General features: G+C 37.6%; 1 protein-coding gene across 2 annotated transcripts in view; it reads left to right on the top strand.

Annotated features, from left to right (window-relative positions):
- Positions 1-25,996, top strand: part of LOC131986603 (stromal interaction molecule 1-like) — a 48,001-nt gene that overhangs the window by 373 nt on the left and 21,632 nt on the right. For both annotated transcript variants that reach the window (XM_059351638.1, XM_059351637.1), the window contains exons 2-5: positions 4,052-4,183; positions 18,499-18,629; positions 18,806-18,920; positions 23,308-23,419. In XM_059351638.1, the coding sequence (XP_059207621.1) occupies positions 4,054-4,183; positions 18,499-18,629; positions 18,806-18,920; positions 23,308-23,419 (488 nt within the window). In that variant the 5' untranslated portion in view covers positions 4,052-4,053. The remainder of the gene's footprint in view (positions 1-4,051; positions 4,184-18,498; positions 18,630-18,805; positions 18,921-23,307; positions 23,420-25,996) is intronic.

Here is a 25,996-nt window from a genome sequence, read left to right as displayed (position 1 = left end):
GCTGCTACAGGTGATGTTAATGGGCCTTTTATTTCTTAGTTTAAAGCTAATTCACAGTTCAAACAAACATTTAAAACAGACGAACGATGAAAAGTCATAAGAATTGACAATTTGAACAACTATTTTGACTTGAACTTGAACCTAACTGCTTCCTCAGGTTGTCAAATAGCGTCTAGTTGATTTAAATCCTTAGAAGTGAGTGGGTCATGTGCTGCTACAGGTTGTAATCATGTGGGGTTTATTTCTTAAAACAACAGAAAAGTGAACGCCTACACGTTTGTCCTTCAGATCTACATTTAAGTACACTGTAAAAATGTTTGTAGAAATTACAGTAAAACACTGTCATTTTACATCAGAAATAGGTTGTGAAATTAAATATTGTACATCACCGTAGTAGATACTTTTAATAACTTTAATTCAACAAAAAATAGCACAAAACTTTAAATTGTACTGTCGTTAACTGTAGGAAACACACAGTTTTGCTGTAAAAATATGACATTTTCATGTAAAATTAATGGAGAAATACCATGATGACACAGCTATCCTGACAGTTTTTGCTGTTATTTACATTTACATACACTCACTTTATTTTTTACGGTGAAGTTTTGGCAACCACTGCTGATTTTACCGTAAATTAAACAGATTTTTTTTTTAGTGTATATGCTGTGTCAAACTTTGTTTTGTGTGTGTAAATATTGTTTGAAAGCAACAATAATCCTCCTTAAAATATCTCCATATTGCATCAAAAGTAGGTCAAATGTAACTTAACCCTCTGGAGTCCACGAAAGCGCCGGAGAACAACTTTTTCCTGACGTCAAAAAAAGACACAAAAATTACCAAATAAGACACAAGAAAAGACACAAAATGACTAGAAAAGAAGACAGAAAATCACTAGAAAAAAATACACAAAATGACCAAAAAAGACACAACAACAGACACAAAATGACCCAAAAAGACACAAAATGACAAAGAAAGACACAACAACAGACACAAAATGACCAAAAAAAGACACAAAAAAGACATGAGAATGGTCCAAGACTCCATAGAGTTAAACAATTATGAATAACCGTGTGTTTTGTGTGGAGTACATTATTATTAGTTTTTATATCTTAACTGAGGTAAATAAATTACAGGTTTTGAAAATAACTGTAAATACTCTATAGAGGTGAATAAAGACAACATAATACTCATTTAGATCCATGGATTACAAAGGTAAATATTTTAGTGATATAGATTATTTAGAGAATATATGGAAGAGTATTAAGGCCAGGGACAAGGAATACAACGAGAAGAGGAAGATTTATTTGTAAAATTTTGCATTACAGAAATATAGAATAGAAAAGAATAGAAAGCCTTTATTGTCATTGTATACCAGTACGTAGGGGTGGGCAAGGGGTCCTAAAAGAATATCAAAATATTTTTTATAGAATATATATATATATATATATATATATATATATATATATTTAAATTATCTTTGAGTTTGTATAAATAAGAAACGTACAACAAAATAAAAATCACAATGATACATTTAAAATGTAGTGTAAACAGTTGCCAAATGTACTAAAAATAAAAAAAAAATGTACTTTTGACCCTTCAGTGCAAAATGGAAGTATTACAAAATAATAAAAATAAAATGCTGCAAATGTCACTGGTGGAATGTAACTAAGTACATTTTAGTGGTTGACTGATACAGGTTTTTTAAGGCCGATATGGATACCAATTATTTTGACATCAGTCTTAACCGATCCCGATATGTGCTGCTGATTTTTTTGGGCCGATTCTAGAAGCCGATATTGCCTTTTCTCTCTCCATTTACATGATAAAAATGACACAATGATAACAAATGTTACACAAGTCTCAATTTAAACAAAAACATTTATTATTTTATTAACAAAACATATTAACAGTTGGCTAGCAAACAATGTGTATGTTGTTCTAGGCCTCAATGTGGTGGCGCCTTAGATGATCCACATATTTGATGTGTTTTTCTTTTTTCTGGTATCAGCAGCAGCTCACCAGAGAATGGTAGATGTTGCACCCAAGCGGCAATCTCCGTGTCTGAGCATGGAGGCCAACCAGGAAGTGCCTTAAGCCTGCAATCTACCGAAAATTCCAGCAGGGGGTGCTAAATTTGGCTGCAAAAAAAATCTGCCCATTCATTTCAGTGCAAAATTTGAAAACTTCTGACTTGATTTATTACCTCAGAAATTTTTTTCAGGACAACAATATGGTCTCAATCGCTAGTAAAAAATGATCTTCAAGACAATTTAATGTCAATAGTTCTAATAATGGGCCCATTTAGAAGAAAATAGAAGGTAAAGAATCGTATGATTTGGGGCGTGGCTACAGGTCACTAACAAGGCGAGCCGTCATCAGGAGAGAAGCAGAGCAATGCGTATCCACGGCAACGATCAATAAAGTTATATTTAAGGTTATATAGATATAAAAAAGGACGTTTACCGATTTGGTCTCATAACCAACTCATAACTCTCATAACTAACTGCTGTTCACATGTTTACACCACCACAAATATGAATTACTAGGGCCGGGACTTTAACGCGTTAATTAAGATTAATTAATTACACAAAAATTAACGCGTTAAAAAAAATTGACGCATTTTAATCACACTTATTTTTGCACCGCGGAACGTTTCTCACTGGATGAGTTTCAGGCGGACCGATTATACTGGAGCACCAACTAGCGTTCATGAGTTCAGACAACAACAAACCACAGTGAACATGAAGGAAGAAGCTGATGAGACGCTTTGGTTGGCCCCGTGGATGATGGGACATTTTGTTACAAAAAACCAACGGATGGAAGCGTCGATAAGAGCATGGTTGTGTTGCTATGCAACAAGGAATTCACATATCACCGCAGCACATCGAGCCTCAAGTATCACCTCAATGCAAAACATATAGCAGCTAGCGGGTAGTGTGGTAACTAACGTGGATTGTGTTTTACTTAAAAAACCAAAATATTCTAGTTTACAGAAGGTCTACCTACCTATAGGCTACCTGAATTTCTGAAATGTACTATATTTCTAAATATGCTATTGCTACACTTAATGGCAAAAATTGCACTGGTCTGTTGGACATGAACAAAAATAAACAATATTTTTGTTGCTTAAGCTTATGTATTCAGTCATTATTCAATGGTATACTAAAAATCCATGTGAAAAAAAATGACCTCTCACTGTTCTCAGGTCAAATATTTATATGCGATTAAAATGCGATTAATTTCTATTAATTAATTACAAAGCCTCTAATTAATTAGATTTTTTTTTTTTTTTTTAATCGAGTCCCGGCCCTATTAATTACATAAAAGTTCAAGTGAAAATATGTTTTTTGACAATGTAAAACAAAAACAAATAAAAGAAAATGCACCAAAATGGGTAGATTGCCTCTGCATGTTATTGTAATAAATGATCTCCTTGGCGTTCTGATGTTCTGTCCATGGCACATTGGACTCATTGACCAGCCGGCGGGCTCACAGCCTGTAGTTGGCTTCATTTTCACATCATGTCTATCTTATGAAACTATCTTATGAAAAAAAGATCAAAGGAATCCATTAGTATAAAGCATGCCAGGATATCATATCGGGAAGTTGACGTAATACGGTGCAAAGTCAGGCTATTTTAAAAATGGCTGCCACGGCAGCCAGGGTCTGAGTTTGTGATTGCCCAATATCCAGTTTGGTTCCCAATATATTTATCAACACATCTGCCAAATTTGGTGCTTTTATCACAAAATGAACAATTGCTATGATATATTAAGCTATGCCGCCCCACTGTAAGAAATTCAACATGCAGACTTTATTCTCCAAATGCAAAAAAAAAGAGAAATCTTCTTCCTCTGATATATTTTTTTTCTTGTGCCTGGCACTAATATTGAAAGTTATACTTGACCCTATTAGACCCTAATACTCTAGTATTCAGTTTCTGCTCCGATTCAAAACATGACATTTTTTATTTTCTTCTTTTGCTGCCCCACTTTGAGATAGAAATCAGTTTGAACAAATATTTGAAATCTTTCTCCCTCTCTTTCCACAGACATGGCGGGTGTGTGTGTGTGGCTGGTGTTTGTGCTGAGTGTATACGTCAGGGGTCAAAGTTCACTGGACAGAAATGACCTGAACCACCACCACCACCTTCATGTGGTCTCCAACAGCCGCGCAGCCTCAGGTAAGGAACATGTCCTCTGTGTGTGTGTTGTTTCAGTGGTGATATTGATGGTCCCAGAGGATGAACCCCAAGACAGTCATCCCCTGACAGGGCTGCACCTTCACACACATATGAAACATGTGCATGTGTCTGAATAAACATCCTTTAATCCAATTATCCACTAAATCACTAGAAAAAGACACTATTCTTTTTTTTTTCACACTTTTTTCTTTACCTGCATGTATACACTGAAAATAGGAGCTGCTAATAGATAATTCAGCATACTTTTTAATGGAGACAGATTAGGGCTGGGCGATATATCGATATAAAAAAAATATTGATATACTTTTAAATGTGATATGGAATTAGACTATATCGGATATATCGTTATATTTAAAAAAAAAAAAAAAACTTTATATATTTAACTGCTGCCCTTACTACGGTTTGTCATATTTAGTTCTTTCTTAAAGATTGGCCTATTTTATTTCATAGGCTATTTTTATATGAGATATATTTGTTTTAAATGTGCACTTTATGGAGCTTTGATTTAAAAAAAAAAAAAAAAAAGAGGTACTCCTGTTATACGTTATTTATGTTCACTTAAATAAACGGTTTGAATAAAACTACTTATGACATGTCATATTTGACTTTGACTGAACATTTGCTCTCACTTTGCGATAAAAATATCAGGATATATATCATATATCGATATTCAGCCTAAACATATCGGGATATGACTTTTCGTCCATATCGCCCAGCCCTAAGACAGATTGACAAAAGTAAATAAATATAACCTAAAAATTGAATGATCCTTGCCAACTTCTAGCAAGACATTATAACAACACATTTGATGGCCTCATAAAAGGGCTCCTTGCTCTCTGGCTTTAATCCCCTCTAACAGGAAGGTTAATTGTTTGGTTGGTTTGTGTGTTTGTCTAGCCTGGGTCTACCCATACTGCCTTGCACGCTCGAATTTCATTTCAAACCTCCAGGCAGTCTGGAAACCAGAGAGGTTTCTTAGCCCTGTTTTAGGGATCCAATCACAGAATGGGGAGGGGCGGCAAGACGATGACGCGTACTACTCGGCAGATGGAAGCTTGTAGTTTTGTAGTTTTCTTACGGATCCAACATGGCTGCAGCAGATGCGAAACTCTCTTTTGCTGTAGATGGTGTTTTAAATAGTTTAGAGCGAAAGTTGATTTTAAAAGAAGAACAACGTTTGACTTTACACTCCTGTTTCACCACGAAAAAGGATGTTTTAGCCTTGCTTCCGACAGGATTTGGCAAAAGTCTAATCTACTAATCTACCAATTAGCGGGGCTAGTAGCGGCGCTAGTAGCCCTGCTAGCGGCGCTAATAGCCCCGCTAATAACCCCGCTAATAGCCCCGCTACCGTAACGCTGATGATCTCGCTACTAGCCGGGGGACAGCGGAGCCGCCCAGAGACCCGCAGCAGCTTGTTTATGGCCCATAAAATCAGTGGATGTGTGTGGCTGAATGACATGAGGGGGAATAAAGCGTGAAAATAAATAATCTTGCAGAAAGCGAGAACTGGAGAAGCAACGCAGCAAGCGACACTCTCTCACAGACACACACACAACAAACATCCATTTCTGTCGCTCTACATACGTCATCTGGTATAACTGATCTGATTGGCTAAGAGCTACCTACACACGCTTTTGATAGACATTCTAAGCGCCCAATAAACGGCTCCGGAGGATCATAAACCACACCTCCTCTACAGAGAAATGAACGGCTGGTTTCCAGACTAATCTCATTTGTGATTAGTCTGGTGTTAGCCAGGCTAGTGTTTGTCAGCAAGATTTTGGAAAAACAGCAGACTAGATTCTGAGCCAAGGAAGGAGCTATTAAAGATGTCATAGTCAAAGTGCTGAAAAAAAAATCAGTCTGGGCTGAGATTGCCTTTACACAGCTCTCACTTCAGCTTGTTTGACATTCAGAGTCCGGGCCAGGAATGGCTGCACACGGCTTTCCGCTCAGATCTGACAAGCTAACAAGAAGGCGTCTGAGCCGTGATGGTGCAGCAGGCACTGCTAGCCTCCAGCTAACAGCAGCATTAGTTCCTCACCAGCTCCGTTCTTACTGCCGCTCCGTAATCACATTACTCAGGCCTGACTTCAGGTGCTCATATGGAGGTTTCCACTGATCAGAAAGGGAGGGATTATAATAATATACTGTATAATAGAAGTCCTTTAAAATCTTGTGGGCATATATATGTGTGTATTTAAAGTTTTCAGCCCTATTTATGGGTAGTAAAAGTGAAGCATTTCTCTTTCATTTTCCCTTTAGCAGCTCAGTGAACACAGGTCTTGAGCAATTGTTCTCGAGAGAGGACAGTATCTGGTTAGTGTGGTTGTGGTTTTAAAGAAATTGGCCTGAAAGTCAGAGAGAACCACTTGTGATACCAAGCACATTTACTCAAATACTGTACTTCAGAACACATTTGAGGTGCTTGTACTTGAGTATAGTGGTTGACCGATGCAGGTTTTTTAAGGCCGATACCAATTATTTTGACATCAGTCTTAACGATCTGTACGATATGTGCTGCCATTTTTTTTGGGTCAATTCTTGAAGCCGATATTTCCTTTTCTCCCTCCATTTACATGATGAAAATGACACAATGATAACAAATGTTACACAAGTCTCAATTCAAACAAAAAAAGAAACATTTATTAACAAAACAAACAAAACAAAACATATTAACAGTTGTTCGAGTAAGTTAGTAAGTAAGTAAAAAACGCAAATATCGGCCCGATATATATCGGCCGGCCGATATATCAGTCTATCTCTACTTGAGTATTTCCATCTTCTGTTACTTTATACTTTTACTCAGAACTGTACCTTTTACTGCTTTACAATTGTCTGACTGACAGTTTTCATCCCCTTCCTGTAGAGTGAGAACAATGTATCTCCAGATGTTGAATATTTACCATAAACTGAAGGATGAAATGTTCCTTTGTGTTGAGGAAATTGTCCTACTTCTTAAGCTAAATAAACTATTTAAAACCCTCTCAGACCAGCTTGAAAATGCACTCTGCAAATTATTTGGTTCTTACCAAGATAAAAAAAACTTTAGATTTAGAAGTGTTAGATAATGTATCTTGTTTTAAGAGTTAATTTCTTATTTTAACCGTTCAACATGCTTATTTCTAGATTTAATAATCTTAATTTAAGAAATCTTGTCAAGTGAAATTATCCGTCCATGCAGCAAGATCATTTCTCTCAGATTTAGTGTTTTTATCTTGTTTTTAGACACACCTTTTTTGCAGTGCAGTGTCACAAAGAGGAAAACAGGGCTGTTTTTCTGACTTTTAAAGATATGTGGCTCTCACTACACAACCATAAACATACACAATAATGCACCAGTAATATTAATCCAAAAACATCAGATTTAAAAGTGACACAAATTGTGCTGCACAATCAAGTACTTTTAAGTACATTTTGCTTATTATATAGTTGTTCATCCGTAGTATTTTGAATGCAGGGCTTTTATTTATTTTCACAGTGTAGTATTAGAGCAGGGGTTAGCAACCTGAGGCTCTGGAGCCACATTTGACTCTTCAGGCCGTCTGCAGTGGCTCCCTGTGGCTGTGACAAAAGAAAAAATGTACATTTTAATTTATCATTGGTGTAGGCCCAAAGCAATTTGTGTTCTTCAATTGTAAAAATGTTAAGCTTATATACGGCAATAAATGTCATATAAATTTCTTTTTAACATACAGTCATGGAAAAAATGATTAGACCACCCTTGTTTTCTTCAGTTTCTTGTTCATTTTAATTCCTGGTACAACTAAAGGTACATTTGTTTGAACAAATATAATGCTAAAGATATATCATAAGAGATTAATTTAAGAGCTGATATTTAGACATTTTTCATGTTTTCTTGATAATGACCAAAATCATTATCAAGAAAAACCATGGAAAATGGCTTGATATCAGCTCTTCATTATTCAATGGTCTAATATTTTTTTCCATGACTGTATTAATCAACTAAAATGTTCATCATAACTTATGAAAGTCTTAAAAAGCCTTAACCTATGCATTTAGCCAACTTCCAGTTTTGAGTTTCCCTATCTAGACAAGCTTTCGATGACAAACTCCGAAATCATATCAATAAATGCTAATTTTGACCAATTAGTCATGTTGGTAGACTAATTTAGACTTAGTAGGCTATTTTATTTTTATTCAAAATAAGGTTTGCGTCGGTCCTTTTGCCGCATGTCCTCCCCTCTGTCTCCCCCTTTCTATCTATCACTTTAAATAAAGCAAAAATGCCCCCCCCCAAAAAAATCTTTAAAATAAGGTTTGCGGCTCAATTCCACCGTGCGTGTACTGTACCGTGTACTTCCTACATAGTGAGGACCGGAACATGTTTTTGACCAACAGAGTGAGGACATTTTTTTAAAGTAAGGACATTTTGGCCATTCCTCACTTCTTTAAAGGCTTGTTTGAGGGTTCAGACATTGTTTGAGGGTTAACGTTACAATACGGTTTATGTTAGGGTTAGGGTTTGGCATTTGGTTGTGATGGTGAAGGTTAGGTTAAGGGTTAGGATAAGGGGCTAGGGAACTCACTATTCCAAAGAGGGTCCTCACAAAGATAGAAGTACAAGGGTGCGTGTGTGTGTGTGTGTGTGTGTGTGTGTGTGTGCAGCAGAGATAACGTAGCAGCTCACCACAGCTTCCTGGAGGTGACAGAAATAGACTCTGTAAAACACTCATGCTTCTTTTCGAGGGGACATCGTCAAAAGGGTTCCAACTTCATGTCTGAGAGCCAATGGGACGGGAGGAGAATCCCTATCAGTCAGTCGTGCCAATTAAAAACATAATATGTTACTATTCCTCGTTAAAATGTGTAAAATGACTACACCTATGTTCTATATTTTTGAGTTGTGTATCTACAGTATCCCAAATGTTTCCAAACAGAGAAATGTGAAGTTTAAATCAAGCTAATGCTGCATTTCATTTGGATGGCCTGTTCCCTTGTGCATATGTCAGCATTGTATTGGTCTATTCACTTTTGAGCCACATTTTTATGATACATCGGAGGTTTTGGTAACACTTTACAATAACCCTGATTTATTAATGGTAAACAGATAGTTTATTAATGTTTAATTATCATTTATAAACTGTATATAGACCATTTAGAATGGTAAATACATAATTTATTAATCCAATCCAATCCACTTTATTTGTATAGCACATTTAAACAACAAAAACGTCTCCAAAGTGCTGTACATAGAATCAACAATAAAGCAAACATTTCCACAATCAGCAATAAATAATAAGTGTATAGATCTTAAATGATGCTGTAAATAAAACAATACAATCAAACACATAAACATAGTAAAATAAATAAAAGACGTAGTTAAAAGTTAGCCTGGGTATACCCAGCCTTGCGCGCTCAAATTTAATTTCGAACCTCCATCCAGTCTGGCAACCAGGGCCGTTTCTTAGCCCTGTTTTAGGGATCCAATCACAGAACAGGGAGGAACGGCAAGACGATGACGCGTACTACTCGGCACTTGGAAGCTTGTAGTTTTCCGGATCCAACATGGCTGTTGCAGACGCAAAACTCTCTTTAGCTGTAGATGGTGTTTTAAATAGTTTAGAGCGAAAGTTGAAAGGCGAAAGGTCTCTCAGCGGCTCGTAGCGAGCCGGTGGTCTCGCCGGCGAGACCGCCGGTCACCGCCGGTGATCTCGCTACGAGCCGGGGGACAGCGGAGCCGCCGAGACACCCGCAGCAGCTTGTTTATTGCCCATAAAATCAGTGGATGTGTGTGGCTGAATGACATGAGGGGGAATAAAGCGTGAAAATAAATAATCTTGCAGAAAGCGAGAACTGGAGGAGCAAAGCAGCAAACAACACTCTCTCACAGACACACACACAACAAACATCCATTTCTGTTGCTCTACTACGTCATCTGGTATAACTGATACGATTGGCTAAGAGCTACCTACACACGCTTTTGATAGACATTCTAAGCGCCCAATAAATGGCTCCGGAGGATCGTAAACCACACCTCCTCTACGGAGAAATGAACGGGTGGTGTCCAGACTAATCTCATTTGAGATTTGGTCTGGTGTTAGCCAGGCTAGTTAAAAGTAGTAAAAGAAATAAAAGAAATAAAAGACACAAAGGACCACAAAATTCACGCAAAGATAAAAAGCCTGGGAATAAAAATGGATCTTAAGACGAGACTTAAAACACTAATGTTTAACTAACTAAATAATTTATTGATGTTTAACTAACTACATCATTTAAAAATGACAAATAGATGGTATATTAATGTACGTTTATAGTTACTTTACCATTAACAAACAATTAAATTATAATTAATAGTTTATCAGCAGTTTTAGTTGCACTCATTTTAACATTTTTAACACCATATTAAGTATGTTAATGATTTTGAAACGATTCATATACCTTTTAAGAAATTGGTTGAAAACATTTAAAGATAAAATATGTATAGCACTTTGTAAATGGTTAATAATTGGTTTATAAACCATCTATAAACATCACTTAGTTGCTTATTGTAAAGTGTTACTGAGGTTTTTACTTGTGTATTTTATCAGGATGAAGGATTTTACTCATAGGATGTCTGGATTTTAAGTTATTGTTTAAGAAACAAGTTGAGAGATGTTAGCAGCAGTATGACCTGTGTCTGCTTCAAATGTGAGCCTGTATAGACGGCGATGGAAAACAACAACTCCCATGATCCCACAGTACTTTGCATGTATGTGCATACATGTGTGTGTATGTTGAGAGTGTGACTTTGACTTCGACCTTCCTCTTGTTTTAATTCTATTATCTCAGTATTTATATCCTCACAGCTGCTGATCTTAATCCTCAAACTAAACTCAGACCTTTAACTGACGCTGCCTCCTCACCTGTCGCTCTCTCAACCTCTCAACCCGTCTTCTTCTGTGGTGCCGTGGCTGCCGCGGTGGACGAGGGGGAGGGGAGGGGTGGGCTGGAGACTTAAGCTGGTTTTCTCCTGAAATGAGGGGTTAACAGCAGCGGAGATACCTCTGCTATATGTTTTAATTATTACTTCCGCATCAGATTTCACCCACTGTGACACTGAACAGGATGTGTGTTGGTGTGAACACAGCCAGACCCCCCTTCATCTATTAATAGCTCCTGCTTGCCTTGCACCCATAGATGTAAAGACAACTATTACTGGATTACTGTAATACTGAAAGAAACTTAGATAATTCTCAGGCAAGTTCTACAGTTTTAAGCCACTGATTTGTAAGTGGATTTATGGACATGTATCATGATGGTCATTGGATATGATGATATCCTCAGAAAAGCGCAATTTACATTTAGAGATGGTCCGATCAGGTTTTTTGGGACTGATACCGATCACCGATCACCTAAAGCCTCACCGATCCGATTACAGATCAGAACCGATCGATCACGTGGGACGATATTAATATTTATATTTTACTCCAAAATCAATTAATCCACTCATGCACAGGCCTATAGTCTTTCATTTATGTTAACCTTGTAATCATTTATTTACTAGATACTACTAGATTACCTAGATTACCTTTATGTTTTGCATAGCAGTAACTTTAATATTCCTTCATAGCAGCAGTGGCACTGTGGAAAACAATATGCCAACATGGCCTCGATAAGGCAGTCAAGAACAGGCAAGAGCTTCGTGTTGAAAGTTCACTCATTTATTAATACGATCCATTTTAAATGGCTGTATTGTTGCATATATCGTATAAAATACAATTCAAATAAAAATTGAGCCTATTTAACAGGCTAAACAAACTCAAATGCCAGTCTGAACATTGGTGACATTATTGACCATTGAACTACAGTACAGTGTAACATATTATTATTGCTCACTCTCACACTAAAATTTCTCTAAATGTCTAAACGCTTGCATAAATTGCAGCTAGCGTGTGTGACATCGGACTCACTCACTTAGATAAAGTTCCATATCACAGACATGTTGTGGGTGTGTGTCGGTGCATGCTGGCCGCGTGACCACAACACAACACTTCTTCTTCTTCGTTTTAAAGCGGCAGCGTTTCGGCCCACTACCGCCACCTTTGGATCCGTAATGTTTTTTTCAGCGTCATCCCTAGTCACATTGAATCTATAGCTACGTTTACATGATGACGGTCTGAACAGAAGACGCAAAAGTGGCGTCACGTCTTCACTTTTTATTTCATGTTTAGACGAGCGTTTTCGAGAGGAAATCTGCGTGCGTAAAGTCAGGGCCGTTCCTGACCCATTTGGCGCCCTAGGCAAAATATTTGCTGTAACTGTAACTTACGTTGCGTTTTGACCATTTTAAATGAACTATTTCATCACATTACATCTTTATCTCTGTCTTTTTCGCGTTTCTCCTCCTCTTCTCTTCTTTTCTTTTTATTCTGCGCCACAGATGGCTTTTGTCGCTTCATATCGTGACCGTCAACTTGACTAGCATCATCAATGATAATTTTGCAAAGGCCTTGACGGCTTGGCGACGGTCTCCAGGTGGGTAGGGGAGGGGGGGTGCCGCCGCACGCGAGTGGGTTGAGGTGAAGGACCACAGCAAAATTAATTCTGCCTGCCAGAGAGGCAGGCAGAATTATGCAGAAATTATGCAGAAAAGTAAAAGCACACCGATCCCGATCAAACCGCACGTTTTAATATATAATTTGTCCTGCAGCTCTTCAAGTTGTAGGACTAGTAGCGGGATGAAATTGCGTCCGCAAGAGGAAGAAGAAAAAATCCACAGTATAACAGTAGTGCTCGGGGCTTCGCCTATTGCTGTATGGGACCAGTGCTCGGTCCGATTGCCCCGTGGCCCTAATAAACACAGGATGCCGAGTGTACTCATTAAAAAAAAACCTTAAAATAAATGAAAATTGGATGCATCAAATCGACTCAGTTGGGCTTCAGAGAGGTGAGGGTGATCGCATATGTGATGAGAGGTTGCCATCTTTTATAAAAATTGGCTGCTGAGCCAATGTAATAGAAATACGTCTGCAGGCTATTAGTGAGGCAAAAGCAATAATATCAGTATCGAGTCGCAACATGAGATACCCCAAAGATGGATATCAGTGGGCAGGGTTCTAATCTTGTATTAAGGACTTTGCTAAACAATTTATAAAAACATGACCAGAAATTGGCTAGGTTGTATTTTGTCGTTTTTACCCGCAAGCATCCTCCTGTAAACGGGGCCTAAAACTATGTGTATTATGTATGTGAGTTTTGGCTGTGAGAACGAGGAGCTGGAATTTCTTATCCTCATTGTTCTGTTAGTCTGAGCCACTGCTGCGGCTCTGACTGCTGCTCATGTTGGACAGCAGCCAAATCATTCGTCCAACTTCCTCAACACTTGCATGCACCTGACCATCACACCCCACTCAGTATCTTTCCCTCCACACCCACTATTCAACTCTACAAGCTTGAAAACCTCAAACCAAACCAACCAGTTGTAACTTGGCCTGTGAGTGTGATCAGACCTCAGCATGTAAACCTGCTGATCTCTTATCTGTCCTAATATTTACCCAGAGAGCTGAGAAAGGCAACACACACACATACAGAGACAGACAGACAGACACACACACACACACACACACTCTGCTGCAGGTTTGCTGTCATGCCGTGGTTATCTGTGGTGTGAACGGCTCTTATTTACACTTCAGTCTGAATTATCTGACATCTGGATCAGCTGCAGCTCCATCAGTACTAACAAACTAAATATAAGGAGGTCAAAGGTTGCCAGAGGTAAAAGAAGTACTTTGAGTGTTTACTCAAGATAAATAACTGATACCACCTTTAAAACACCAGGTGTATCAGGTGTAGAGCTGGGCGATATATCGATACAAAAAATATATAGATATATTTTTAAATGTGATATGGAATTAGACCATATCGCATATATCAATATATATATATTTTTTTAAAGTTCTTCCTTTATATATAAATGCAGCCCTTACTAGGGTTTGTCATCTTTAGTTATTCAGTTATTTTGCAATGTTCGTTATTCTTTTTTCATATAAATATATTTATTTCAGAAGATTGGCCTATTTTATTCCATAGGCTATTTTTATTTAAGATATTTTTTATTTAAATGTTCACTTTATGGAGCTTTGATTTATCAAAAAAAATATATATAATAAAAAAAAGGTGAAAAAAAATTGTGAAATGTCATATTTAACTTTGACTGAACATTTGTTCTCACTTTGCAATAAAAATATCTGGATATATATCGTATATCGATATTCAGCCTAAATATATCGGGATATGGCTTTTGGTACGTATCGCCCAGCCCTAATCAGGTGTATCAAACCCAAATTATACTGAACCTGCCCATGCAACCGCAACCATGGGATATTTTATCACCTGCTCATTTCACAGAGCTCACAGAGCTCACACACACACACACACACACACACACACACAGACTGTATAAAACAAAAATGGACATAGCCTCTGAGTGTTCTTTAGGACTTGCAGGATGCAGATTCGGTCGGGATGCTGATATAAGTGACATTACGTGATGTTCTCTGGTTCTCAGTCCATGTTTTTAGTCCAGATATGGTCACTTCTGGCACCTAAAAGCCAAGTAGTGACGGACAAAACAGTGCTAAAGAATTCTGTTAAGGAGGTGCATGAGATAAGATACACTTTATTTTGTCCTTGGAAGGAAATGTGTCTTGGACTCCAATGCTGTCATATAAAAAACTGCTTTACAGTAATAACAGGTACAGACAATACATACATATAGGCCACAGATCACATATAGCACATACACAGTATACAAGAAACAGTGTGATGCACACACACGCACACACACACACACACACACACACACCTGCCCAGACTCTCCCTCGCCCACTGTATTATACCATGGGTCATGATCAATAGTACAATTAAACAGTTTGTTTGGTCCTGGGGGCATTTAGGATCTTAATTGAGGTGGGCACAAATTAATTCCTTAAAACGGTTCAGCCTGCAAGTGGGGACTCTGAAGCGTCTACCTGATGGTAGAAGCTGGTATTCTTTGGTCAGACATTTTCTCAGCTTGTCTGAGCACAGACTGCTGGTAGATGGACTGCATGGGGAGCTTTTCAGACTAGTGGTTGACTGATACAGGTTTTTTAAGGCAGATACCGATTATTTTGACATCAGTCTTAACCGATCCCCGATATGTGCTGCCGATTTTTTTTGGGCCGATTCTTGAAGCCGATATTGCCTTTTCTCCCTCCATTTACATGATAAAAATGACACAATGATAACAAATGTTACACAAGTCTCAATTCAAACAAAAGAAGAAACATTTATTAACATAACAAACAAAACATATTAACAGTTGGATAGCAAACAATGTGTATGTTGTTCTAGGCCTCAGGGTGGTGGCGCATCAGACAACCTGGTCTCACAGAAATCCGTGAAAAAGCCACAGATTTGCTTAACTCAAAATCCATGGAATAGTCAGTGTTACTTCCTTAACGTGTTTACACTAAATGAATCCAGCGAGCCACCTTTTACCTGTGCTAAAACTTTTGCTGGTCTTTTGCTACCAGCAGCACCAGCTTAAAGAGCAATACGTGAGAGTGCTTGGTAATCACAAGATGAGCCTCCTCATCATGAAAAACTGTATCGCCGTCGACAGGAGAGGAGGAGAAAACGGCTCGCAATCCTGCGAGTTATGGGAAAGCCTTTTCCTGTCCCGTAATTCACGAGCAGAAGAAGAAAAAAACTTCCTGTCATTGATACGAAGGTCCAAACTATAAAAAAAGTTGTTTTCACACTGCAAAAGGTTGGGACCTTGGTTTGTTTGGTCCGGACCGAGACCACCTCTTTTGGTCGGACCAAACTTTGGTCCTTTAGTGCGGACCGCGGCACCTTTCACACCTGGAATTTAGGTTCGGATCAAACTGAAAAGTCCGGACCAAACGAGATAGGTATGAAAGCGCCCTAAATCTCTGGTTGACACCAAACACCCTGAGTCTACGCAGGAAGTACAGTCTTTGCTGGAGATGAGCGCAAGTGATCAACATGAACCTGCCAACTGAAACAGTTATCGAGATGGACGCCAAAATACCTATAAGAGCTGACTTGGGTGATTGTTCCCCCATTGCATTACTGTCCACACATGCACTGTGATCCACACTGAACACACACAAGGATGCAGACATCCAGTGTGTGCAGAACTGTAGTCTGCAAATAATTTGGATCAGGGCCTTAAAACTCAACGAAAATCATTCTCACCTTCAGGCCTTTAGCTCTACACACACACACACACACACACACACACAGCTGAGCGATCATGCAGAGACTCTCAGACGTTCTGGAGGCTGAAATGACCAAATGTAGGCATGAGTGAAGTTCTCACCCTGATCTGTTTAAATCTGCTCTGCTGTCATGGCGACAGCGGTAGCGGCGGCAGCAACCACAGTGTGAGATAAAGTGATGTGATAAATGATCATTAATTTTAGCTGCTAGCAGAGGCTAACAAGAGTTTGGATGTTACTTTGCGGAGAGATTAACTGTGAACTTTCTTGTGCTTCTTTTGTACTTTTACTTCAGTAAAATGATGAATTCAGAGTATTTTTATTTTGCAATATTGTCACCTTAACTTTAGTAAAAAGTGTCAGCGCTTCTTCCTTCAAATCAAATCAAATCAAATCAAATCAATTTTATTTATATAGCCCAAAATCACAAATCACAGATTTGCCTCAAAGGGCTTCACAGACTGTACATACGACACCCTCTGTCCTTCAGTGAAGCAGAACTGTTATGCATCCCCGTTCTTTGACCCAAACAAAGATGGCAGCCAGAAAGCTTGATGTTTACTCGTCCTGTTGCTGTTTTTGGCTCGAGGAACAGAATAATGTTATTCAGACTGAAAGAGTCTTTACCTGCAGGACAGCAGGCAGATATTATTCCTTGTTGCTGAATATAACTTCCATGCAGTGTGTTTGCAAAAATATAATACGTTTTGATTGCACATGCAAAGCTGCAGAGTTATTTTTATATCTAATTCTGATCATGCAATCTGACATTTTGAGGACTGAAATACATTATTTTGCATGCACATGAATTATATTTTATTGAGTCATTCTTATCCTCTGAAGAAAAGTTCCCTGATTTTATTAGCATGTTTACTATTATCTACACAATAATGTTGTCGATTGTTATATTGCTTACAAATGATAATTGATAAATCGATTTTAAGATTCTTTAACTGGTTTATAAATGTCTTAATGGTCTTAGTCCAGCCTATTAATCTGATTTACTTTTATCCTCTGAACCCTGGAGGACCCTCGGGTCTTCTGGCCTTTTAATAATACCAACAGTTAGAACTAAAACCCACGTTGAGGCTGTTTTCTCACTGTGGTCCACGTTGGTGGAAGACCTGAAGACTTGAGGCCATCAGAGACTGTTCTTATTTTTAAGAGCAAACTTAAGACTTATCTTTTTAACTTGGCTTTTACCTGAACCATTTTTAGAGATTTCTCTGCTCATGCATGTTAGTATTATAACATCTTCTCTTTTATTTATTTATTTGCTTCTATCTATCTATCTATCTATCTATCTATCTATCTATCTATCTATCTATCTATCTATCTATCTATCTATCTATCTATCTATCTATCTATCTATCTATCTATCTATCTATCTATCCATCCATATATATATTATCATGCTCTACTTCTTAATCATTTCTTTGTTTTATCTTTTTTATCTACCTTTTTTATCTTTTTATTGTTATTTACTTTTATTTTTTATTATTGTATTGTATTTTATCTTACATTACTTTATTTTTAATTTATTTTATCTAATTAATTTCTAAGCTGCCTCCAGTGTTTCCTCACTGCTCCACATTGAGATGGAGCTTTGTGCTTTGTTTTTTATGGGATGGTGGAGGGGGTTTGCTTGTTTCTATGTTTTGTTATTATTATCATTATTACTTTCTCCTTTTTTAATTAAAGCACTTTGTGTTGCATCTCTCTTGTATGAAAAGTGCTATACAAATAAAGTCTGATTGAAAAAAAGCAAACACTAACTCAGATTTCTCAGAAAAGCTAATGTTTGCATGGATATTTATATATATATATATATATATATATATATATATTATTATTATTATTATTATTATTATTTATATATTTTTTCCCATATAATTTCACTTCAATCCATTATGTTAAATTTGCATTGAAGTTCTCGATTAAATGAGAAAATACTCAATACAAAATATGCTTCCTATACCCTGAACTGAGACACAAACATAATTCCATATCTTTCCCCTGTTGTAGATGTATTTAAAGGTAATAATACCTTTTCTGTTGCAGATCTGTGTGCAATAGACCAGCTGCTTTGTCAGGATGAGAACTCCCTGCTGAGTTTCGAGGCGATCTGCAGCATACACAAACAGATGGATGACGACGCTGACGGCTCGGTGGACACGACGGAGACAGACGAGGTGAGAAAAAATAACTCAAAGATTGTTTTTCCTTCTGACCAAACAGAAAATGTTAATTGTCCTGCTTTTTACACCGAAAATAACCTTTTCTGTCTTCAGTGAAGACTAATTAATGGAAAAAAGTCATTTAAGTACTGTCCGCCCCTCCCTCCCTCCCTTCTTCTCTTCCTCCGTAGTTTCTCAGAGAGGATCTCAAGTATCATGACCCCAAAGCCAAACAAAACAGCTTCCACCGTGCAGACCTGCACATCAGTGTGGAGGACATGTGGAACACCTGGAAGAGCTCTGAAGGTGAGAAGCTGCACTGATGAAACGTCTCTGAGACAATGTTTAATACCAGTCCAATAAAGTCCACTTCAGTCAGCATTAACATTACAGGAGGAGGTGGCCAAATAAAATCTTTACTCTGCTCTGCAGTTTATCCCTTTAAGAGGAAGATAGCAGGTTAACAGTAGATGCCACATAGAAGTGCCACATTAGGGCTGTTTCCACTACCGGGTAATAGCTGGACAATACCCAGAATGAGGCAGGTCTTACTCGCCGAAACGCCCCTAATTTGAATATGAGCAGTCCGGAGCCGGCTTTTGTCAGGACTTTTTTAGTCCCTGTTGAAGAGCAGGGTCTTTTTTCTCCCCTGAAAACAGCCTGGTTACTGATTGGATAGATCGCTAAGCAGGAGGTGACGTAGTACTCTACACGACAACAACACACGCCATTTGTAAAAGCCGTTGAAGCAGTGTTGCCAACTTAGCGACTTTGTTGCTAAAATTAGCGACTTTTCAGACCCCCTTAGCGACTATTTTTCAAGAAAGCGACTGGAGACAAATCCAGAGACTCCTTCTTACTCTTCTTAACAAGCTGCTAATGAGCCAGAGGCCGGCTTGTTAAGAAGAGCCGCCGTTAGCAGCAGTTAGCTACAGTTAGCTCTGTAGCAGTACAGTGTGTATGTGCTGCTGCTGCAGGAGGTGTTCACTTAGCGATCTCTGTTTGTTTACAACAAGCACCGGACACTCTGTGCAAAGTTAGTGATGCCGGTTAATTCACAATCACTATGTTTAGTGATGTTTTTACGACCACTAGTCCCCCCCCCCCCCAAGTCGAAACACGGCTACACTGTAGCACTGTGTTTCAAGTTTTTCTAATCATTAATCTCTAAATATATATTTTCTTCTGATTTGGCGGCTGTTAAGATGTTGAAGTTTATAGAGGTTTACGGCAGACGTGGACATTAGGTAGCCCGCGGGCCACATCTGGCCTGTTGGCTGTCCCTGTCCGGCCCATGTCAGGTTACCTCATAATAGCACATCTAGACACCAAAACATTGAGGAGCACCATGTATAAATCCATGCTGTGATTTTTTTAATCTTTTCTATTTTTTGAGATTTCTACCAGAATTAGATTTTTTGGAAATTGGATGGCCCGTCATGATAACTACTATACTGTCCTACAAAGTCTAACTGCAGTAAATACATTTTTAGTCAAAATTGAATTATAACTAAAAATGAACTCCTTGATGTCTGTTTTATCTTGTGACAAAGTTTTAGATTTCAATTTTTCTTTATTTCAGAGAAATAATTATATAAAAACCACAAAATCTAACTCAAAACCAAGCAGTAATTGTACATACCATGGTCTGCTTTGGATATATATACTAATTTAAACATGAAAATAATAGAAATCATAAGTTCATTTGAAAGGGTAAAAAAGTGAGATAAAATGATATTAAGACCAAATATAACATTTCTTTATAATATTAAGTCTAAAATACTTACATTTTTGAATAGAGTTGTTAAACACTTAAATACACTTCTAACAAAATCTATCTGAAAATGTTTATTCACTGAAAACAAAATATAAAAGCTGAAAGAAGACAACAACATTATAGTTACTGCACTCTGTTTTTGCTTTACTATTTGAACCTTTTACAGCAAAACCAGGGAGCAGTAACTATGTTTTAGGGGTCAAAGGTCAAATAAATCATCTTGATTTTTGAGCATAACAATGACATCATCAATACATGTAGAAATAAGTGTCATATCACTGACCTACATTTAACCCATTTAGCTGGCCAGTTAAAAAAAAAACATTAAAAAACTTTAAAGCAGTTTTTCTCAGTTTTACCTTTTCCTAGTTACTGCAGTTAGGAGTATTGTTGAACCAAAAATAACTGTAAAAGGAGAAAGAAAACTGAGGTGACATTAAGATTTAAGCAAAACAGGAAAATGAAACCTCTGGAACTTCTATGAAACGAATAGCTGCAGCTTTGGCTCTTGTGTTTCTTCATTTTTCTCTGTTGTGATAGTCGTTCATAAAACAGTCCTATATGTTGATGTTTGCATGTTTCCATCTATTAGGTGGCAAAAACATTTTCTGACAGAAAAGTCAGTTTTAACAGTGAGCTGACAAAATGCAGCAGTTGGAAAGTAGTTTCAACAAAAACAAAGGGGCAAACATCAACAGAAGAACTCTTGAGTGGAGGACTGCCGGAGGGAGATCTGATGCTTCCTCACAGTAAACACACAGCCATCATCTACTTTCAGCATTTATTTACTTTGTAAACAAAACAAATACATGTTCACATCATCACCTCCACTCAGAGAACCAAACTTCCTCTCACAAGTCAAAACTTTAAGGTTCATGTTGTTTTAAAGACGTCAGAGTGGAAGATTGATCTGCTTTGGAAGATTGTAGAAAAAAGAGAAGAACGAAAAGCAGATGAGATGGAAGGAAGGAAATAAAAGGTTATGGGTAAAGAGAAGGAAAGAAAGGAGGGAAGGACAAAAACAGAAGGAAAGAGAGGGAGAACTAAACATGAAAAACAAGTGAAGGAGGTAAGGAATGAAAGAAAGGGAAATAGAAGTGGATAGATGGAAAGAAAGAGAGGACGAAAAGACAAGCAGGGATCAAATAAAGAAGGAAGGAAAGGGATAAGGAGAAAGGATAAAAATGAAAAAAAAACAAGGAGAGGAAGGAAGGATAGACAAGGAAAAGGGGAGAAAAGGAAAGACGGAAGTGGATGAAACAAAGAGAAGAAAAGGGGGTCAAAGAAACAAGGGAATGAGGATAAGGAAGGGAGAGGGGTTGTAAATGAGAATGGTATGGTGAGTGTAAAAATAAAAAAGCCTATTTCTGGCCCCCACTTCATTTTCCAGCTCAATTTATCACTGCAATGACGTGAAGAGAAAAAAGAGAGACACTCATGAGCAAGAACATGTTTATTTTTAGAAAGCTAAAACTGTATGAAGATGAAGCAACAGAGAGACACAGAGGTCCATAGAGGAACAGCACACTTCTACCATGCTACCATGGAAAGAGTGCTCACCTTCTCCATCCTGCTCTGGTATGGTGCCACTAGCCATGATACAACAACAGCTGGAGAGGCTGCTACACAGGGCCTCTAAAACCATTCACCAATATCTTCTTAAGAATCTTCTCAGATTCTTTCTTAAGTCCTTCTGAAGAAGATTTCTAAGCAGACCCTACGTCAGATTCATCAACGTGTTCTTAAGCCGCTGAATTGTTCGCAGCCGTGTTCTTAAATTGATGAACGCCATCTCCTCTTAAATAGAGCGGGCATGCCAGGTGAGTCTAATTAACCCATTTAGGCCTTAAGCGCCTGGGAAAAATGAATGAGAGGCCCATTGGCTGTAGGTAGGGTTGTCACGATACTAAAATTTTCAACTCGATACCGATACTCAGGAAAATATTTGATACTTAATATCATTTTCGATACCACCAGGATAAAAACAAAGACCCCAAAATTTAACAGAAATATTTTTATTAACAAGAAAAATGCAACATGTAAAAATGAACAGAACCACAGGTTAAATATTTATAATAAAAACAGTTGTGCAAAAGAAACTGTAAACAATAAATAAATAAATACAATAAACAACAACAATTAGAACAATATTTTGAGGTTGTATGCTTTGCACAATATTAGGCAAGCTTTTTATGTGTTTTACACAGAATAATACGCCCCAGCCAAGCAGACCAGCAGCTGTCAGCATCTCCTTCCTCAGCGTACATAAACACAACGCAGAGACTGCAGCAGACCGAAGTTTTAGGAAACTGACACAGTGTCAGTATACATAAGAGTAGAGTTAATAAGTTTACATAAATGTTGGTGACTGAAAAGTGTTATTTTCTCTCTTGAAGTCCCAGAATGAAGCAGAAAAAAGTCGACTTATCAAGCTTACCTAATATTGTGCACAGCATACAACCTCAAAATATTGTTGTAATTGTTATTGTTTATTGTATTTATTTATTTTTTGCACTACCTCAGACCTGAAGCTTGTTATCATAGTTGCAGTTTCTTTTTGCACAACTGTTTTTTATTATAAATATTTAACCTGTGGTTCTGTTCGTTTTTACATGTTGCATTTTCCTTGTTAATAATAAAATAAAATATAATAATAATTTCTGTTAAATTTTGGGGTCTTTGTTTTTATCCTGGTGGTATCGAAAATGGTATCGAGTATTGAATATTTTCCTGAGTATCGGTATCGAGTTGAACATTTTAGTATCGTGACAACACTGCATTGTGATGTGAGGTATGTGAGCATTCCTATCAACTGTATTTTATTACATTGTTGAAATGGCTATAATAAATAAAACTTGAAAACTTGAAAAACTTGAGCAGCTTTATTAACTTAAAGTGCTGTGTGTTTGTTTTTAGTGTATAACTGGACGGTGCAGCAGGTGGAGGACTGGCTGCTCACCAGTGTGGAGCTTCCTCAGCACGCAGAAACCTTCAGGAAACACCAGCTGGATGGGAAGGCCTTACCAAGGTACAGCACTACAGCTCCCAGAATGCATCAGAGCAAATTAGCACTATTAAAAGTATGCCGGATAAGGCAAGGCAAGGCAAGTTTATTTATATAGCAGAATTCGGACACAGGGACATTCAAAGTGCTTTACAGGGGCAAGATTAAAATACATACAACACATTAGAAGACATTTAAAAGCAAATAAAAAAAATAATAATAATAATAAAAAAATAACCTGTTAGCAGCTCCTATTTCAGTTTACACATGGATGTACTATTATTGGATTACTTTGATATTGATTAATGGTCGACCGATACGGGTTTTTTTAAGGCAGATACCGATTATTTTGACATCTGATCCCCGATATGTGCTGCCGATATTTTTCTTGAAGCCGATATTGCCTTTTCTCTCTCCATTTACATGATAGAAATGACACAGTGATAATAAATGTTACACAAGTCTCAATTTAAACAAAAAAAGAAACATCTATTAACCAAACAAACAAAACATATTACAGTTTTTTTCAATCGCTAACAAGCGCTTACCCATACTTCAGATACTTTTTCTAAACTCTTAACACAGACTCACACCTACATAACACAATTGACCAAATGGATAATTTTCTTCTCAAAAACACATTTTGTTAAATATATACTAACTCTTCGTTTCAAAATAGAACACATCTTTCTCTGCACACACTAACTTTACCAAAACACTGGAAATCTGACTCAAAATGAAATTATTCTGTCAAAGAATAACACTTGTTTTCACTTCACAAGGTACATGCAGTCAATCAAAGTACACCAGGTTTCAAAATACTGGCTGTTGTTGACATTACAAATAGTGCATGGACTTTTATGTTTCAGTTTTACAGGTATTTGCATGCAAAACATGCAATCCACCGTTTTTACACTAAATTTCTTGGTTGGGAACTGTATGTCCACATGTAATGTTCACATTCAAAAGCATTTAGCCTTTACTGTTTACAGTTTTTCTCAATTGCTAAAACAATAATTCCTGTTGTGTGAATCGATTGCTCGGTTGTCTAAACTCATTCCCCGAATCAAACATCCTTTTTTTTTTTTTTCTCAAATGTGTTTATTGAGCTTTTTATACAATAACAAGACAACAACAACACTCAGTACAACATTGGTCTAGACAATCGATACACATTTACATCTCGCATATACCCGACAACGTGATACAGGCGGAGAGCTAAAGGCTAGCCAAGGGCAACACTTGAGAGCACTGAAGCCACTGTAGAGTCAGAAAAGTGAAGATATGGAGTCCAAATGTCCATGAACTGTCCCTCTGAAGAGTGAAGCAGACAGGTCAGGTATTCAAGGGGAAAACATTCCATAATTATCTTATGCCAGTTTGATTTAGTGGGGGGTTTGTCACTTATCCAAGACAAAAAGATGTTCTTCCTTGCTGCATATGTGAGGATATTATACAATCTGGCAGAGTTAGCATCCACAATATTATCTTGACTGGGGTAACCCAGGATTAAAGAAAGAGGGTCCATGTGCAACACAACACCAAATATATTTTCAAGATCTTGCAGAACATCCATCCAGTATGCCTGAATTTTAGTCTTTTTAAGACCAGATACAGTGAGTATAGGTGCCCACTGAGATTTTACATTTTAAACATGCAGGTGAGAGTTGAGAGTTCATTTTATGTCTTTTGTTAGGGGAGATTTGTAAACGGTGCACAATCTTAAATTGCAGCAATCTGGCACAGTTACACACCGATATTTTCTTTGTTTGAGCCCATATCTTAGTCCATTTATCCCCATCAATATCGATACCAAGTTCACCTTGCCACGTCTGCATTACATCCTGTACATTTATCTCATCAGTCTGGCTTAAGACATTGTAGAAGCGAGTAATAGATTTCTTAGCTGGGCCAAGGAGGAGTAATTGTTCAACTGCAGATACAGTGGCATCACTATTGAGAGTAGTTCTCCTGTTTATAAAGTCTCGAATCTGCAGGTATTTAAAAAAAGTCAAGCCTCGGGAGATTATACTTGTGTTGAAGTTGTGCGAATGATAGCATGGATGCACCCTGAAATAAATCACGCATCCTCTTTATCCCTCGAGATGTCCAAGTGCTATACCCACCATCCACCATGCTTGGTAAGAAGTTAGGATTGCCCTGAATTGGAATCAATGGAGATGTTAGTCCAGACCTCCCTTTAAGCTTTTGTGTAATAAACCATGCTTTTAAAGTGTTACAGATTATAGGATTGTTTTTACAATGGCTCCTGGCTGACTTTAAGTCCTTAAAGGCCAGAAGGCCTAACAGGGAGCCTGCGGTCTGTGACTTTTCTAAACTCAGCAAATCAGAGGTAGGATCCTCCTTGACCCATTCTGCTATAATCAAACATCCTTTTGACAAAACCATAAACTATCTTCATCTAGTAAAACACTATTTGCAGATCTCAGTCATTCCTTTTGCAAAACTCTGAACACAATTCTCCTGCAATAAGAATTCTGAGAAAAGGACAGGAGCATTCGAAAAATGTGTTTTAGCAATTGAGAAAAACTGTATTACAGGAGGTACATTAGAAATACTGTTTACAATATGATAGAACAG

The sequence above is a fragment of the Centropristis striata genome, chromosome 15, assembly GCF_030273125.1.
Source record: "Centropristis striata isolate RG_2023a ecotype Rhode Island chromosome 15, C.striata_1.0, whole genome shotgun sequence".
NCBI classification, from domain to species: Eukaryota; Metazoa; Chordata; class Actinopteri; order Perciformes; family Serranidae; genus Centropristis; species Centropristis striata.
The sequence above is the reverse complement of the archived record's forward strand: the minus strand, read 5'-3'. Positions and strand labels throughout refer to the sequence as shown.